This window comes from Ipomoea nil, unplaced genomic scaffold (assembly GCF_001879475.1).
Source record: "Ipomoea nil cultivar Tokyo-kokei standard unplaced genomic scaffold, Asagao_1.1 scaffold1770, whole genome shotgun sequence".
NCBI classification, from domain to species: Eukaryota; Viridiplantae; Streptophyta; class Magnoliopsida; order Solanales; family Convolvulaceae; genus Ipomoea; species Ipomoea nil.
In genome coordinates this window covers 2,347,236-2,364,806 of record NW_017618198.1, presented here as the reverse complement: position 1 = coordinate 2,364,806, position 17,571 = coordinate 2,347,236, and the positions used below count along the sequence as shown (strand labels likewise).

Sequence of the window (17,571 nt, the reverse complement as noted above, 5' to 3'; positions counted from 1 at the left end):
ATTCACATTTAGTGAATAATTATTATCTTGTACCAGAAGATCACTCAATTTTTACTATTACTCTCTTAGTCAATTCATCGCACATGATATTTTTAGTACGATTTATCTCTATAGTGTAATTTATGGGTTATTACATAATGTACATTATGTAAACTATTAGATAACCCAAAAGGCCAAAAATGACTAAATATTGTATAAAATGACAATTTTGCCCTAAATGCAACAATCATAATACATGGAGATGAAATGTGAAATTATCTAATAAAGGCGGGACAAAAAGCTAAGTAATACTAGGAAATTTGTCCATAGTGTACATTATTTTACACTGTTGGTTTTTAACTTCATCAGAATGAAAATTTCATATATACACATAAAAGCTAAGTAATACTAGGAAATCAAATGCTATTAATTAATACTCAAAATAGGGGTCATCACAAAAATATCTTTCCTAATTAGGTCTATTTGAAGCATAATAACCTATTAAAATTTACATGAGTTTTGTCACTGCATAATGCACTTGTCAACCAAAAATTTAATTTCCCCTAACTATATCAACCACTTCAAATCTGATGAACATATAAAGTCATTTTGCAACATATATTTTGCCTGCTTTCTTCAGCAATTCCTCTTTTTTCTCATTGATTTCCATCACTAATATGCATGCTGCATACTTTGCTCTCAATGATTTTAGGATATTGGCCTGCACATGTATTCACAAATCTTGTGATGTTCCTTCATTATCTACTACTCTATCCCTCTTCCTTCGATATTTTCTTTTCGTTTCAGCAGTATCTTTGTTTGAATTCATATTTTGATGTGGCTAACAAGATAGAATACACTGTATAAATAAAATAAAACACCAACACTGTAAAAGAGTGAGTAATGAAGGACAAAAATAATGTACATTTTCAGATTGAATGAAATTTTAATTCTGATGCACTTAAAACCCAACACTGTAAAATAATGTACACTAGGGGAAAAAATAATGTACACTAGGGGAAAAAAATAATGTACATTTTCAGCAAATTATAACAAAGAACTAAATGATGGCCTAAGCCTTTCAGTGGACTGCTAAATTGCACCAACTGGTTGTATTCAAACTCAATAATCAACTCAGCAACCAATTTTAAACATAAAGATCATAATATTTAAGAATAAAGTGCATCACACCAAAAACAGTGTACAGTTTGTGAGATAATTGGAGTTTTGTGTTGGAGTGATGTTTTCCAGTTTTGTGTACAGTTTAATAATTGGAAAACACTCCAAAACTGTTCAACACTCCAAAAAATAAATATTGTGTTCAACACTCCAACACAGCAAATATTGTGTTTTCCATTTATATCACAACATTCAACATCGCAAGCATCTAAATTGAAAATATTGTGTTTTCCAATTTCTGGGTGTTTTGCCTCCTAAAATCACATAAAAATAAACTCAGAAAATTCAACAAAAACCCTAGATAGAAATGTTGCATGTTCTATGAATCGATTCACCAACAAAAAATTCAAAAAAAAAATGCAGAGAAACCACTATAAAGGTATAAATGCATAAACCCTAGTTAGAATCTAGAAATAATATACATTCTTGTTTGAAGCTCTAGTAGGAATAATACCTTATGAATCTTTGTCTCAATGGAGTTTTTCTTCATTTCAGCAGGGGAGACGACGAAGCGTTGGAGACGAAGAATCGTTGGAGAAGGCGAAGCTCTGGAGACAAAAATGGTGGAGAAAACGCTAAAAAGAAGGAAAAGTGCGGCCACAGCTCTGGTAAGATAATAACGATTAGAAAAATAAAAAATAAATAAACATCTAACGGCGCCGTCTCTCCTTAAGTGGAGAGAGGCGCCGTTTTGGACCATGGTCCACACAAGTTGTGTGGACCATGGTCCATGCAATAACAATTGGCTAATGGATTTGCAGGCTATAAATCAAGTCTAATGGGGTCAATAAATCAAGTCTCGCAACCTACGTTTTTAAATCAAGCTCTTATTATTTTAAACCAGATCTCTTATACCAAACGCATTGAACAACACCATTTCTCAATAAACCAGATCTCTTATACAATGAACATGTTTAATGTGTTCAAATATGTAAATTTAAGTTATTTAACTATAATGTACAAATCTGTAATGTACTCTGTTGTTCAACACTTCAACTTCAACATCACAAGTGTGGTATATTACACAGTCTAACTACAATGTTTACGAAGCCTAGATTTCCAAATTTCAAAATCAACTCTATTGTGAATTTGTGACTAAATATGAAGTACGAACAGTATGCATACTGCTATGGGCTATGGAATATACAGATTTCAATGACAAAATATACAAATTTCATCACAAATATACGAACGAACAGATTTCAATGACAAAATAAAATAATTTCAGCCCAAAATACATTCTGAAAAAAAAAATATTTCATAAGTCTAGAAGTCTAGAACCAGAACACAGCTATGGGGAGTATGGGCTATGGAAGTTGAGAGAACTTACAGTCTTACACTATGATTTGAAGGAGTAGGATTCGACCGACTCGCCGTAGATCGACCGGACTGAAGACGAAACTTCTTCGCCGTAGATCGTCGTTCGTACTTCATAGGTAGAGCAGGACAACATGTCGCTACCGTCTAGAGCAGGCAGAGGCAGTCCGGCAGCACCGCAGCAAGTAGCAAACGGCAGGTTGGCAGTGTCGCAGCCTCGTGGAGTCGTAGGTGAAGCGGTGAGAATTGAAGAGTGATTTAGGGATTTAGGGATTTAGGGTTTATTTTGACTAAGTGACTAACACAGTGACACTAGTCAGTAGTTAGGTTTGGAGGGAATTTGTAAAATATTTAAGTGTATGTTTAAAATTGGAGGGTTTTAGATTTAGGTTTGGAGGGATTTTTTTAATTTTTAAAATTTTTATAATTGAAGTTATAAGATCAATTCTAATATTAAAACGATGTTATATAATAAATCATATTTCAGTTTTATTTAATCAATGTAATACATCATATAAAATTAAAAAATAAAATTATATATATATATATATATATATATATATATATATATATATATAGAAAAGCGCTCATATGTGGTCATGTCATTAGGTGTGGTCGTGTGGTCGTATCTGTGTCGTTGAATTAGTTTAATCTAACGACAGTGGTAATTCTGAGGATTTTAGCGCGTTTTGCTAAGTGGGGGCGTTATGGTAATTACAGTGGCCATTTATAGCGGGCGGGTTCCAGAATACACCAACAGTGTTGACAACATACACCAATAGTGTAATAAAACACACCACAGTGAAACACACCAATGGTGTATTCCCGTGTTATGGTAATTACAGTGACCATTTATAGCGGTCGGGTTCCAGAATACACCAACAGTGTTGACAACATGCACCAATAGTGTAATAAAACACACAACAATGTGATTTTCCCTATTCCGGTGTTTTATGACGAGTTTACCCTTGCAGTTCGCTGGGTAGGAGAATGTGCGCGAGAATACTGGAAAAATCTTAATTAATATGATTCATTGGATCTATCTAATCTAATGGCCTATAATTGACCATATGACCACACCTAACAACATGGCCACATGTGATCACCCCTCTATATATATATATATATATATATATATATATATATATATATATATATATGGTTGAGTTCAAATGAGGACAACAATATATAGAGGATTGTGCGGATAAATAATGGGCACACAACAAATTAATATCAGCCACACAATTTAATACATAATGGCACACAAGAATACATGTAAATATCAGGTTTCGAACTCAAACTCTATTAATTAACAAATGTATGCATGCGACATACAAACTGTGGCACACAACTACATTCGGCCATGCACAAGACATACAGTCTAATGGCACACACTACATCTGTCATCACAGTCCTCTATAATGTACTTATCCTCATATATATATATATATATATATATATATATATATATATATATATATATATATATATATATATATATATATAGGTAATACATCTAATGGTCCTCCGAGTATTAGCGATTTACAAGTTGTGGTCATTTGAGTTTTAAATGACCGTCAATGGTTTTTCATGTTTTAAAAAATAACTACCAGTGGTCCTTTTAGGATGTCTCGTGGTCATTTTAAACTTGGGTTTTTTTTTAAAAAAAAAAAAATTAGGACCACGGTGGTTATTTTTTAACTGTTGTCGTTTATATCATGGTTTTATAGAGACCGGGTCCACCATAAACCGGGTATATAGCGGGGGGTTAGAAAATAGTAGCTTTATTATCCGGGGCACTAGGCCCAAAATAGTACCGGATATATAGGTACAGAATGGGGGGTGCGCTAGGCCCAAAATAGTACCGGACATATAGTTATAGAACGGGCGTACGGAAATAGGAGCTTTATTACCCAGGGTGCTAGGTCTAAAAGAGTACATATAAAGCCTGAGGTATAACACCATATCGCACCATTCGAAACACCACACCGCACCGCGGGGCCGTTCTAGGTCTAAAATAGTACATATAAAGCCTGAGTTTTTTTTTTTTTTTTTTTTTTTTTTGTGAAATATGTGTTGTAATATTTCTTGGCGCCTTCATATAACCATGTTTTCAATCTTTCTTGCCGCCTTCATATATATACGTTGCTTTCTGAATATTCTCTCCACTCACCGCTTCTTTCTTGTTATTCTCTTTCTTACGCTCACCGTTTCCTTCTTTATATTTTCTCCTGTGCTGGATTCTCTCCTTTTCACGCTCGTACTCGTTTGAAAATGGAGGATATTCTTACTCGTGTACTCTGCTTGACAGACCCACGCTTTGTGTGTTCAATTACTATTACATCACAGATGTTTAATAGGGCGGCAGGATATGACCTAGTTTGGAACACTTTTTTGCCACCAAATTTCAGACAGCTGATTGAAGGATTGCCGAATGCCGATCATCTTCTCACCCTGCCAAGAAAGACGCTATTTCTATACCTGACTGAGAATCCCGTCTGTATCAATGACAGGAATGTGGCGCAGGTATTTTCTTTGAGAACTCTACGCATTTCTTTCCTGCTTCGGTGATTTTCTTGTTTCTAAGCAGTAATTTAAAATTTAATGCTCAATTTTCCTTGGTTTATTTTGATAGAAAATCCTGTTAAATAGAAATACTGGTCATATTGCGTACTTTTACGCGGGGACGTCAATTAATGTTAGCTGGTTTGATGAAGTAATAATGGACGGAACTCATCAGAGAGAATCTTCTATATCTACTCCGATACGACCTTTATGGTATATATATATAATTATATCAGCTCTGAATCATCGCATATTACAATATATGAGTAATTTACTATGTACTTTCTGTTTGCTTAGGTTTCCAAGATGCATGGACTTGATTAACCCCTTGTGGTTGCAGTTGAATGCATTGATTAATCCTGTGCTTCTATCTAGAAATTGTAACTATACAGTGAGATTCATTTTCCGGATGCTGCCGGAGTTCATGGGACAGAATGATGCTCCTGACCAGGTTCTCTGTAATATTCGCATCGGTGGCAGGCCGGTTTCTGCTCGTCTAGTGTACTTTAGGAGTAACAATGCGGTTGGGCCTGGGGTAAACGAGCAACTCCCTCATGATGATGATTACTGGGCATCCTATGTGGAAGAACTGGAACCGCATGGATGGCTTGAAGCAAATATTGGGGAATTTTACTTGGACAACGACGATAGGGGAAATGTACATATTTCAATACGTGATATGACAGCAGCAAATTGGAAAGGCTTTATACAAGTGGCGGGGATTGAGTGTATACCTAGTGATTAACTAGGTCCAATAATTGCTGCTGTAAAAAAAATTATCCACTTTCTGTAAAGGTTTTGAGTAATGACTATAAAATGCTGGATCACGAGTTTAAATCCTATTGATGTTGTTGAACCTCAGCCTTGCTTTTTAACTTTTTTAAGAGTTAAGTACATAATTGGCGTTTTAATTAGTTTACTAGTATCATTAGATTTTAGACAAATATTGTAGTCCTATATCTAATTAAGGATGGTGATGGGGTGTGAACGGGACGTTATGCCATAGAACCGTATTCACCATTAATTGCGTGAACAAAGATTTCGGATATTTTGCGGGTATGAACCGTGTTCACCATTTTTTTTTTTTAAATTAATTGCGTGACTTTTCTTCTTTATTTTCACATTTTGCGGTTTCACTTTAATTTGAGGTGAACAAAGATTTCGGACATTCATGCAATAACAATTGAGAATTGAACCCGGTCTCTATGTTGGATGTTTGAAACGTACACTGCCAAGCTATCTAGGATGGAGTGAACTCAAGGATGATGTCCAAAGGGAGACATGAGACCCCTTTTAGAATGTCTAGACCTCCTTCCCTTGCTACCAAGTGTATGGTCTTGGTTGCTCTCCCTTCTTGGTCATATCCGTGTCTTATTTTCACTCCCACTACATGTCATGTTGTCCTTCACATCATGTCATCACCAATAAGTATAGCCTACTGCCCTTCAATACAAAAAATGTAGAGTAACTTATTAGTTTTGTGGTTGTGTAGTTGACTTGTAGTAGTGGCTTTGAATCCTCTTAGCTACGCCTCACTATATATAATTTGCTCCACCTTCACACCTCCTCTTTTTGCCAATTTAACGGCCCCGGCCCCTATGATCCCATCACGAGTCCACACACTTTTATTAGTTGTCTTTGACGAGCAAAAATATTATAGATACCCACGAACTTCTACACACCTTGACCATTAGATTCCTCCAATGGTGGGAATTCTAGGTGTTAGATACAAATAATCTAACTATACTGAATATTAGTATTGATTTCCAGCCACAGTTGATGTTCCTGTTGTGTTGCCTCTTAACGGTAGACCGTTAGTCAAGTTTTGCCTCATACCTGACTCAGAACCCTAGATGGTGTATTGGTGTCAACTGAGCAGTATGAGTACCGTATATGTATGTACTGTCTAATTCATAAACCTGTATCCCATCAATCCAGGTTTATATTAGGCACAAAGTTTGGTTGACTAACAACTTCTAGTTATTTAGTCCAACCAGACCACTTAATAAGCCTAATCAACTTGTACCACTTAATTAAGGCTCTAATATATAATATATAATATATATTATTAGGGAAAATATTACAATAGGCACCATCCATGTGTACTTGATTTTATTATTTTTCCTTGGACATGGACTCCCAATCTCATTGACCTTGGTACAATTGCAACTCAATCATGATGCGGATGATCATGCATTGTCCCGCATGCCCATGCTACTCCGTAAGCGGTTGACATCCCTTGACATATCTAAACATGGCATGGTGGACACACTGGAAAATTTGGACACACTAAAAAAGTGATGCAAATGACTAACAGTAAAGGAGAGGGACTTTCTTTATTAACTTGAACAGTTACACACTTACACACTTACACTCCAAATGATACTTTTCTAATAGACATGCTTTGGAAGCCTTGGCTCGATGCTAGTGGCGAGTGGGATTTTCTTTGGTGTAGTAAGCCCAAAGATCTCTTCCATGTTGAGCTTATCCGGAGTCACATCATTCGGTAGTTTCCAATTGAACCCATGTAAGAGGTTAGCCAAGCTAGCTTGAATGACCTTGAGGCCTAGGTTATAGGCAGGGCATATTCTTCTTCCCGCACCAAATGGTAAGAACTTAAAATCGCACCCTTTGAAATCAATGTCATTTCCAATGAACCTATCAGGAATGAATTCATTCGGGTCGTCCCATAATGTTGGGTCTCTCCCGATGATCCAAACGCTCACCAAGACTCGAGTGCCTTTAGGAATGTCATATCCAGCAACCTTGCAGTCCTCACGGCAAAGGCGTGGAACCAGCATCGGTGCCACGGGGTGCAATCTCATCGTCTCCTTAACTATTGCTTGGATGTATGGAAGATTTGGCATGTCCTTCTCTTCTACCCATCTCTTTTGCCCTATCACGCGGTCTAGTTCATCTGTCGCCTTCTTGATTACCTCTGGCTTCTTTAGGAGCTCAGAAATTGCCCATTCCACTGTCACAGTAGAGCTCTCTGTTCCAGCAGCCAACAAGTCCTAATTAATGAATAAACATATAAGTTAGGGAGCTCTCTGTACCACCAGCTAAACATTGTCTGATCTGAAATACAAACCTGGGTGAAAGCTTTTACTCCATGCCTCTCAAGCTTGACTTCCAGGCTAGGATCATCAGCCAATTGGAGCAGAACATCCACCATATCCTTAGCAACAAAACCATCCCCCTCTGCCACTCTCCTAGCATTATGCTCATCAACAACATGCTCCAAAAACCTATCGAACTTCTTACTCAAAGCCTTCATCCTCTTAATGTACCCTTGCAGGTCCAAGAAATCAATCCAGGGGATGGAATCGCCGATGTTCAACACCCCATTGAGAAAGAACCACTCGTCTAACATCTTCCTGAATTCATTGGGGCTTACAGTTGCTCCTCCTTCCGATTCATTCAGGTAATTCTTTCCGAGCACCATCCCACTAATGATGTTCAAGCTGAGGGTGGACAAGAAGTCCTTCAAGAGAATTGGTTTCTGGGTAGAGGAAGCAGTGTAGAGCTGGCGCAGGATGGATTTCAATTCCTGGGAGCGGATGTACTCGTAAGATTCAAGTCTCTTGGCGCTGAATAGCTCAATGATGCAAATTCGCCGGGCCTGCCGCCAGTACGGGCCATATGGGGACCAAGTAATATCGGAATAATTATAGGCTGTGTACTTCCCGGCCGCAATTTTGGGTCTGCTTGGGAGAGAATGTTGTTTTATATATTAAAAAAAAAGGTTATAAATTGACATTGGCTATTTTGACAAACCTAGGTAGCTGAAAAGGGATCGTTATGCTGTGCATCTATATGCACCATGCTTGGTACATACGGATGCAAAAACGACGTTGTTTTATTAAAAATGTGCATCTCACTTAAAAAAAAAAAAAAAAAAAATTCAGTTTCGGTTCCCCTCAACAGCATTATGTTGTTCATAGATTCTAGAATTTTAGTTCATAGGTTCTGGAATATTAGTTCATAGATTCTGGAATTTTAGTTCATTGATTATGGATATTTAGACGTGAATCGAAACTGATTTTTTTTCATTCATGCTGGATATTTAGTTCATTCATTATGGATATTTAGTTCATTCATTCTGGAATTTTAGTTCATAGATTCTGGAATTTTAGTTCAAATTATGCACAATATAATGTTGTTGGTGGGAATCGAAACTGATTTTTTTAAAGTGAGACGCGCGCTTTTAATAAAACAACTTCGTTTTTGCATCTGTATGCATGCACCGCATGGTGCATACGGATGCACAGCATAATTTAAACCTGAAAAGGTAGCTGAAAGCTGAAAAGCTATAAACTTTTAAATAAGCTATGCCAAACAGACTCAGTATTACCTGTCAACGAAGTTGATGTCCATGGTTTTGAGGAAAGTCTTGGCCATTCAACGGAGGATCCGACGACCACCGGGAAGGACCCAAACTGGAGCTGCATTATGGGGCCGTATTTCTGCGACAAATCGTGGATGGAACGGTGAGGGAGGGGGCCGATGAGGTTCAAGTTTCCGATGATGGGCCATGTCTTAGGACCAGGCGGTAGATGAAGCTTTCTCCGGCGGAGATGTTTGGCAATGAGGATAAGTGCAATGGTGGATAGCCATGCTACTGCATAGGCAAGCCAATTTGGGCCCTCCATTGAAGCAAAATACTTTGTTTTAGAGGGAGCCGATAAGATGATGTTTTGCTGTGATGGTGAGCGTCACAGTGATGGGGTTTTTATTGAATTATAGTAGTGATTAGTGTTGAGTATGACTATATTCTTCCTTTTTTAATCATAATTTGTGAAATAATCTGCTTCTTGTACTAAAGTTATTTACTGGAAAGCTGGCTAGCCAACGGAGACATGTCAACTTTTAGTCTTCTAATATAATAATATCTTTAAATAATGCTTAAATTTGTTTTCCAAAAAAAAAAAGTTTAAGTTTGTATAAATTATACCATCTTCAACCAACACTTGAAAATAACATATTCACACAAAAATTGATGCAAATTACCTCCAATCAACACGCCAAAACAACTAACAAAAGATTGGTCAGGGGTGAATATAATAGTACTGCACCATATTTGGCACAGTATTAAATTACAAATATATGTTATATTAAAATAACAAAAGTATTAATATAACTTTTTAAGTTATGATGATATAGATTATTTTAGTCTAGAAATAAATTTTGGTGCAGAATTTGGTGTAAATGAGTTGAGGATGAAAAAAATGTGGTTCAAGAATATGTTGGGAATATGAACGGACTAATAGCTCGAGTAACTTAAGGTTATTTTTTATTTTACAAGAGATATAGAAGAAAATATATTGAGAATTTATATGGAAGTTATATTTTGTATTCCTTCCATCACATTTTATGTGTCTAGCTCAATTAAAGAAGTTTGGTTGAAGTTATTTTTAATTCAATTTTTTCATAATGTTAATTTTAGTATTTGTATACAAAAATTATATATTTAAAAACCACGGCGAGAAATCTCACCATTTTTACCAAGGGAAGTTGGATGGTAACCAGCTTTCTTAGGACAAAAATCAAACTTCCAACCAACATACCGATCAAAATCGAGATTCGGAAAACTCATCGTCAAAATATCCAACCAACACTCAATATTGGACGGAAATAGCATCCAACACCTAATAAGTGGACGAAAAGTCTGGACGGAAAACCCACCATTTTGATATCTAGTAATTTTCGTCCAATTCCGCCCGTTGAACGAAAATTCGGATGAACTGTTAGTCGGAAAACTCCACTCTTTTACTATGTGGTTTTCCTTCCAAGTAAAATTGGACAAAGGGATAAATTTTTATTAAATTTGTAAATAAATTTTTAATAAATTTATTACAAAATAATTTTTTTAGGAAAATAAATAATGAAAAATTAAAAAATTAATATAATTATTATTTTATAGTGTAAAAATATTATTTATTTTTAATTACGTTGGAAATGAGAAATAGAGGTTAGATTGATTGAGTGATGTATAAGTTTATATTTATCTGTGTAAATGTGTTAGTTTTAAAATTCAAAGTTTAGAATTTTAATATGAAAATATAAAAAGTTTTAGTTGAATTCTATCAATAAACTCGACAGCCAAAGTTTTAGGGTTAGGCGAAATTTTTTAAAACCTTACTAGGAAAAAAAATCAATTAATTCAAACTGATAAGTTCGACAAGCTTCATTTTTTTTTTGAAAGTATAAGTTGGACAACTTAATAAAACCAATCCTACTGGCCTAATTGACATCCCTAATTATAGTAACATTATATTCTAATGAAAGTCGAGCAGCCAGCTAAACAACCCTCACTCTCGTCACTAATAAACAACCCTCATTGACTGCAATCGTTATATCCTACACCACGGCGCACATAGCAATGTGCGCCGCGCGCCTCCCAAAACGACGTCGTTTTGGGGTAGTGTTGGGAGGCGCGGTAGGAAGTTGCTGAGATTATGTGTATTTGTTCACAACGTTATGTGTATTGGTTCATACAGTTATGTGTATTTTTTATACAATTATGTACATTCTTTTTATACAATTATGTACATTCGAATCAGAAAATTTGTGTGTATTATGTTAAGAGTTGATGTGTATTATGTTAAAAGTTTATGTTTATTATGTATTATGTTAGATTATGTGTATTATCTTTTAAAAAGAGTATGTATATTTTGTTATATAATTATGTACATTCATGTATAACATTATGTGTATTCTAGTATAACATTATGTACATTCTTGAACAGCGGGTTTTTTTTTTTTAAAGAAAAAACTACTGCCATTCACTGGGGCGGAAAATTTCAAAAAAAAAAAAAATTAAAACGACATCGTTTTGCATCTGGACGCATAGTGCAATGCGCGCCGTGGTGTAAGATATAAATTGCCCATTGACCGGGTCCGTTACTCCATGCATATCTTTAAATTCATTTCATTTTAAAATATATGTAACTACCATACTTTCATCATTCTATTATTGTAACAACCAAAACAATTCGTTTCTTTCGGTACACTACTGCGACACTCTAACAACCAACTCTTTTATATGCTAAATAAAAAACAATAATTTTTTTTAATACTACTAAGTCTTGTTAATTATTGAAGCGTCACTACTTGTTCCACTTAAAACTCAATCCAATGATCTCCTATTTAAGAGGGTCACTTCATGCTACTAGATCATAAGGTCATTTTCTTCATTTAGTTATATATAAGAAAAAAAAAATGACTGTCGCGCAATGAGTTTCAAAATAAAAAGAGGCTTATAATTTGAAATTCATATTTTACTCTATTATTAAATTGTTTTTAAGTTTTCCGTTAGCTGCAAAACAGCAGAAGGAGTATTAACGCTATGTACCAAACTCGACACTTCACTCATAACTGAAAGACTAAACTTGGATACGACCATAACTTAGGGACTGAGTTGAAACATAATTATGACTCAGGAATTAAACATTCAACTTTCCCTTAATTTTTTGGTAAGTTATTTGCATAAGCTTCTTTTTCTTAAAAAAATGCTTTCACGGATTGTTGCACTACTTTTTAGCTGATACTCCGTAATAAATTGGATTAACTAATTAAAACATTTTATAGAAGGAAGAATATTATGTAAGTGGTGCACCTGTAAAAAATAACTTATGCACTTGCATGGTAAAAAGTGTGTACTTCAAAGTTAAAAAAATTTATTAAAATATCATCATATTTTTTAAACTTACATTATCCTGATCTATACACTTTTAGTATAAACTATGTGCACTTATAACAAAACATGTGTACTTATAGAACAAACTTTGTTCACGCACTTTAAAGTGATTACTCTTTGCACTCATAGTATAATCTTGTGTAAATGTGCACTTGTAGTATAAAATTTATGCACCAGTACAAGAAAACTTGTGCTCTTGTAGTGTAAACATTGTGCACTTCAAAATTAGAAAAATTTAACAAAATATTATCGCGTTTTTTATATTAAAATTTTTCTTCATAGAAACGTTGATCTGAACCAAATCAAAGAATGAGATTTCACCTGCTATTTTACATGGGATCCTCTTTTTATTTGATCCAATACATATCTCTCTCCCTTTCTCAAACTGCCAACCACTCCTTCATGGACATTTGTACAACATTTGAATTCGATCTATTCCACTAAGACTAGCATACATCTGCGATTTACACATTAAAATCCGTCCTTGAGGCGGAGAGTTAGACCCGAGTTAGGTTACAAGGCAATAATGCAAATGGAAATGAAAATCCCAAAAACTAAGGAATCGTGAGCAGAAGCAAAGTGGTGTAACTTTATTAACTTAAACAGTTATATACAAATACACACCAATCAACGCTTATATATAGAAAAATAAACGTAAATAATAACTGAATCAGTCAAAGAGAGACAGAGTAGACATCTATTGGGAGCCTTGGCTCGACAACAACATCAAGTGGGATTTTCTTTGGGGTAGAAAGCCCAAAGATCTCTTCCATGTTGAGCTTCTCCGGAGTTACATCATTTGGCAATCTCCAATTGAACCCTTGTAAGAGGTTAGCCAAGCTAGCTTGAATAACCTTAAGTCCGAGACTATAGCCAGGGCACATTCTCCTTCCCGCCCCAAATGGCAAAAGTTCAAAATCGCATCCTTTAACATCAATATCTTTTCCAATGAATCTATCGGGAATAAACTCGTTTGGATTATCCCACAATGTTGGGTCTCTCCCAATGCTCCAAACGCTCACTAGGATTCGGGTGCCTTTGGGAATGTCATAGCCTGTGACCTTGCAGTCCTCGCGGCTAAGGCGTGGAGCCAGCATCGGCCCCACTGGGTGCAATCTCATCGTCTCCTTAACTATTGCTTGGATGTATGGAAGATTTGGCATGTCCTTCTCCTCTACCCATCTCTTTTGCCCGATCACGCGGTCTAGTTCATCTGTCGCCTTCTTGAATATCTCTGGCTTCTTTAGGAGCTCAGAAATTGCCCACTCCACTGTCACAGCAGAGCTCTCTGTTCCACCAGCCAACAAGTCCTAATTAATGTATAAACATATAAGTTAAGTTAGGGAGCATAATTGCATGTTGCCTGCTAAACTACAAGTTTTTTGCATGAAATACAAACCTGGGTGAAACCTTTTACTCCATGCCTCTCAATCTTAACTTCCAGGCTAGGATCATCAGCCAATTGGAGCAGAAGATCCACCATATCCTTAGCCACAAAACTGTCCCCCTCTGCTACTCTCCTAGCATTATGCTCATCAAGAACATGCTCCAAAAACCTATCGAACTTCTTGCTCAAAGCCTTCATCCTCTTAATGTACCCTTGCAGGTCCAAGAAATCAATCCAGGGGATGGAATCGCCGATGTTCAACACCCCGTTGAGCAAGAACAACTCGTCTAACATCTTCTTGAATTCATTGGGGCTTACAGTTGCTCCTCCCTCTGACTCATTCAGGTAATTCTTTCCGAGCACCATCCGACTAATGATGTTCAAGCTCAGGGTGGACAAATAATCCTTCAGGAGTATTGGGTGCGGGGTAGAGGATGCGGTGTAGAGGTCGCGCAGGATGGATTTCAATTCCTGGGAGCGGATGTACTCGTAAGACTCAAGTCTCTTGGCGCTGAATAGCTCCATGAGACACATTCGCCGGGCCTGCCGCCAGTACGGGCCATATGGGGACCAAGTAATATCGCAATAATTATACGTTGTGTACTTCCCGGCCGCAGTTTTGGGTCTGCAGGTAACACATTCCAAATCAGCTGATTGTTATAAGGGTATAAATTGACATTATTACCTGTCAACGAAGTTGATGTCCATGGTTTTGAGGAAAGTCTTGGCCATTTCAACGGAGGATCCGACGACCACCGGGAAGGACCCAAACCGGAGCTGCATAATGGGGCCGTATTTCTGCGACAAATCATGGATAGAACGGTGAGGGAGGGTGCCAATGAGGTTCAAGTTTCCGATGATGGGCCATGGCTTAGGACCAGGCGGGAGATGAAGTTTTCTCCGGCGAAGATGTTTAGCGAGGAGGAGAAGTGCGAGGGTTGATAGCCATGCTACTGCATAGGCAAGCCAAGTTGGGCCCTCCATTGATGTTTTACTGTGATGGTAAGAGTCCGAGTCGCAAAGTGATGGGTTTTTATAGTAGTGATTAGTGTTGAGTATAACTACATTTTTCCTTTTCTAATCATAATTTTTCTTTGGTAATTGTGAAATAATCTACAACTTGTACTTAATTTATTTACTGGAAAACTGGCTAGCCAATGGAGACTGGTCAACTTCTAATACAATATCTGTAAATAATGCTTAAATTTGAAGTTAGATCATCTGCGACCAACATGGGAAAATGACATATCAACAGAAAAAAAGAAATGGAGTTACAAGTGTAGGCAAGATATGTTTTAAATAAGTGTCTCAAAAGGAAACTATGCTACTAATTGGTAAATAAATGACATAATTGACTTTTATTTACAATGAAATTACATATGTTAATGTATGAGATGTATTTAGCCTTAATTTGATATGCCTAACTGAAAATCTATTAGCAAAAAACTAAAAGTTAAAAGCTGTTAAACTAAAAATAAATATTATATTATATCAAGAAGGGAGGAAGAGAGGAAGAGGAAAATAATAATAATAATAATAATAATAATAATAATAATAATAATAATAATAATAATAAAAAGCTATATGGTTTGGGAAGTAATTAATGTTACAATTAATGCCACAACATCCTTTATTATTTAAAAAAAAAAACACAACATTTGAAAAATAAAATAGCTATATATATATATATATATATATATATATATATTATATAATCATATAAAAAATGTACTTTTGAACAATAAAATAGCTATATATTATATAATCATATAAAAAATGTGTTCAATTAGAGTTTAAATTTACTCATACAAAATTTGAAATTTGATTTTCAAAAAAAAAAAAAAGTTATATATTATATAATCATATAAAAAATGTGTTCAATTAGAGTTTAAATTTACTCATACAAAATTTGAAATTTGATTTCCAAATGTAATTATCTTAGTTATTATTGGTATTGTGAAAATTATAATATAAATGAAATACAATTAAGAATAAATCAATGTAATTATGTAAATTCTCTCTATAAGTTTATTTCAATATGCACATAATTAGAGATTATATTAATCATACAAAATTTTAATTTTAATTTTGTATTCTATAAAAATAATAAATACTTGATCAATGGAAGCTCAAAAATATTATTATATTAAACAATTTAAAATATTTTAATTTTTCTATTTTTATTTATATTTATAATAACATAATTTTTTCCCGTGCATCGCGCGGGTGAATTACTAGTAATAATAATAATAATAAGTTGTAACCTTTTTACATTTTAACTCTTCCTAATGAATTGAGATTTTTTTTTCTCTCTGTCCTTTCCTCTTTTTCAATTCAACTACTTCACCTTAAATATTCTAAAAAAATTTCTGATAGGATTGCCCATATCTCATCGTATCAATTAATTAAGTCAACTAAGCTTGATAAGATGATGATGTTTTGCTGCGATGGATGGTGAGCGTCACAGTGATGGTTTTTATAGTAGTGATTAGTGTTGAGTATGACTATATTTTTCCTTCTTTAATCATAATTTTTCATCGGAAATTGTGAAATAATATGCTACTTGTACTAAATTTATTTACAGGAAAGCTGGCTAGCCAATGGAGACAGGTCAACTTTTAATATAATATCTGTAAATAATGCTTAAATTTGTATAAATTAGACCATTTGCAACCAACATTAGAAAATAACATATTCACAAAAAAAAAAAAAAATGACGCAAATTACCTCCAATCAACACGCCAAAACAACAAAAGATTTGTCGTTGGTGAACAGTACTGCATTATATTTGGCGTTGTACTGTTCATGAACCGCAAAACTTTGATAAGGTTTTTTCACTGTTTTGCCCTTATTTTTATTTTTTTTATAATTCTTTTTGTATCATTATTCCTAACATATGAGCTCCAAATTTTGAATTGGTTTACCATCAAACTGGTATTAGATTGGCAAATATTATTATTTAAAAAAAAAAAAAAAAAAGGAAATTGAGTTACACGTGTAGGCAAGATATGTCTTAACTAAGTGTCTCAAAATGAAATTATGGTAGTAATGGGTAAATAACTGACATAATTGACTTTTATTTACAACTAGTTTTTGCCCGTGCGATGCACGGCATAAAATTTAAGTAATTTTATTATTGATAATATTTTAAAAACAATAAAATAAAATATTAATCATGAAATTAAAACTTATTCTGAAATGTATTTTTTCTTAAACAATACTAAATTGGTTGTTATATCGAACATCACATACTGTTAGCATATATTATAAAGAATTGTGTTATAACATACCACATGAGATTTAAAAAGTGTACATTAAAATAATTATATATATATATATATATATATATATATATATATATATATATATATATACACACACACACACACACACACACACACACACACTTTTATATATATTTTTTTTTAAATTAGGAAATCAAACA

At 34.7% G+C, this 17,571-nt stretch overlaps 3 protein-coding genes and 1 pseudogene across 9 annotated transcripts; 1 reads left to right on the top strand and 3 right to left on the bottom strand.

Annotated features, from left to right (window-relative positions):
* Window positions 1–385: 385 nt before the first annotated feature.
* LOC109192352 lies at window positions 386–2,769 on the bottom strand. 7 transcript variants are annotated; one of them, XR_002056083.1, is made up of 3 exons: window positions 2,489–2,769; window positions 1,613–1,763; window positions 386–865 (listed from the first exon to the last, which is right to left on the bottom strand). XR_002056083.1 is itself a non-coding variant. In XM_019342946.1 (3 exons), the coding sequence occupies exons 1-3, from the start codon at window positions 2,590–2,592 to the stop codon at window positions 713–715; spliced, it is 363 nt and encodes a 120-aa protein (XP_019198491.1). In that variant the 5' UTR covers window positions 2,593–2,769; the 3' UTR covers window positions 386–712. The 7 variants fall into 7 exon arrangements, 4 of the variants coding, with proteins under 4 accessions (XP_019198491.1, XP_019198490.1, XP_019198492.1 ...); XR_002056084.1 differs by having other exon boundaries at window positions 2,497–2,769; XR_002056085.1 differs by having other exon boundaries at window positions 1,613–1,706; window positions 2,497–2,769.
* A 1,980-nt stretch (window positions 2,770–4,749) lies between these two features.
* LOC109192302 (F-box protein PP2-B11-like) lies at window positions 4,750–5,785 on the top strand. The gene is made up of 3 exons (XM_019342875.1): window positions 4,750–5,001; window positions 5,111–5,253; window positions 5,338–5,785. Exons 1-3 carry the CDS (start codon window positions 4,750–4,752, stop codon window positions 5,783–5,785), a joined length of 843 nt encoding a protein of 280 aa, XP_019198420.1.
* A 1,601-nt stretch (window positions 5,786–7,386) lies between these two features.
* Window positions 7,387–9,706, bottom strand: LOC109192255 (annotated as a pseudogene).
* Window positions 9,707–13,356: 3,650 nt separating this feature from the next.
* On the bottom strand, window positions 13,357–15,124 carry LOC109192443 (cytochrome P450 71A1-like). Its single transcript, XM_019343093.1, has 3 exons — window positions 14,812–15,124; window positions 14,139–14,751; window positions 13,357–14,049 (listed from the first exon to the last, which is right to left on the bottom strand). The coding sequence occupies exons 1-3, from the start codon at window positions 15,108–15,110 to the stop codon at window positions 13,414–13,416; spliced, it is 1,548 nt and encodes a 515-aa protein (XP_019198638.1). The 5' UTR covers window positions 15,111–15,124; the 3' UTR covers window positions 13,357–13,413.
* Between the last annotated feature and the right edge of the window lie 2,447 nt (window positions 15,125–17,571).

Coding starts and splice junctions, on each gene's coding strand:
- LOC109192352 (XM_019342945.1), bottom strand. CDS start 2,592: ATGAAGTACGAACGACGATCTACGGCGAAGAAGTTTCGTCTTCAGTCC. Junction 1,764..2,488: donor TCAAATCATAGTGTAAGACT/GTAAGTTCTCTC, acceptor TTATCTTACCAG/AGCTGTGGCCGCACTTTTCC. Junction 701..1,612: donor TTGAGACAAAGATTCATAAG/GTATTATTCCTA, acceptor ATACATGTGCAG/GCCAATATCCTAAAATCATT.
- LOC109192302 (XM_019342875.1), top strand. CDS start 4,750: ATGGAGGATATTCTTACTCGTGTACTCTGCTTGACAGACCCACGCTTT. Junction 5,002..5,110: donor ATGACAGGAATGTGGCGCAG/GTATTTTCTTTG, acceptor TTATTTTGATAG/AAAATCCTGTTAAATAGAAA. Junction 5,254..5,337: donor ACTCCGATACGACCTTTATG/GTATATATATAT, acceptor CTGTTTGCTTAG/GTTTCCAAGATGCATGGACT.
- LOC109192443 (XM_019343093.1), bottom strand. CDS start 15,110: ATGGAGGGCCCAACTTGGCTTGCCTATGCAGTAGCATGGCTATCAACC. Junction 14,752..14,811: donor GACATCAACTTCGTTGACAG/GTAATAATGTCA, acceptor TGTTACCTGCAG/ACCCAAAACTGCGGCCGGGA. Junction 14,050..14,138: donor GAGTAAAAGGTTTCACCCAG/GTTTGTATTTCA, acceptor TACATTAATTAG/GACTTGTTGGCTGGTGGAAC.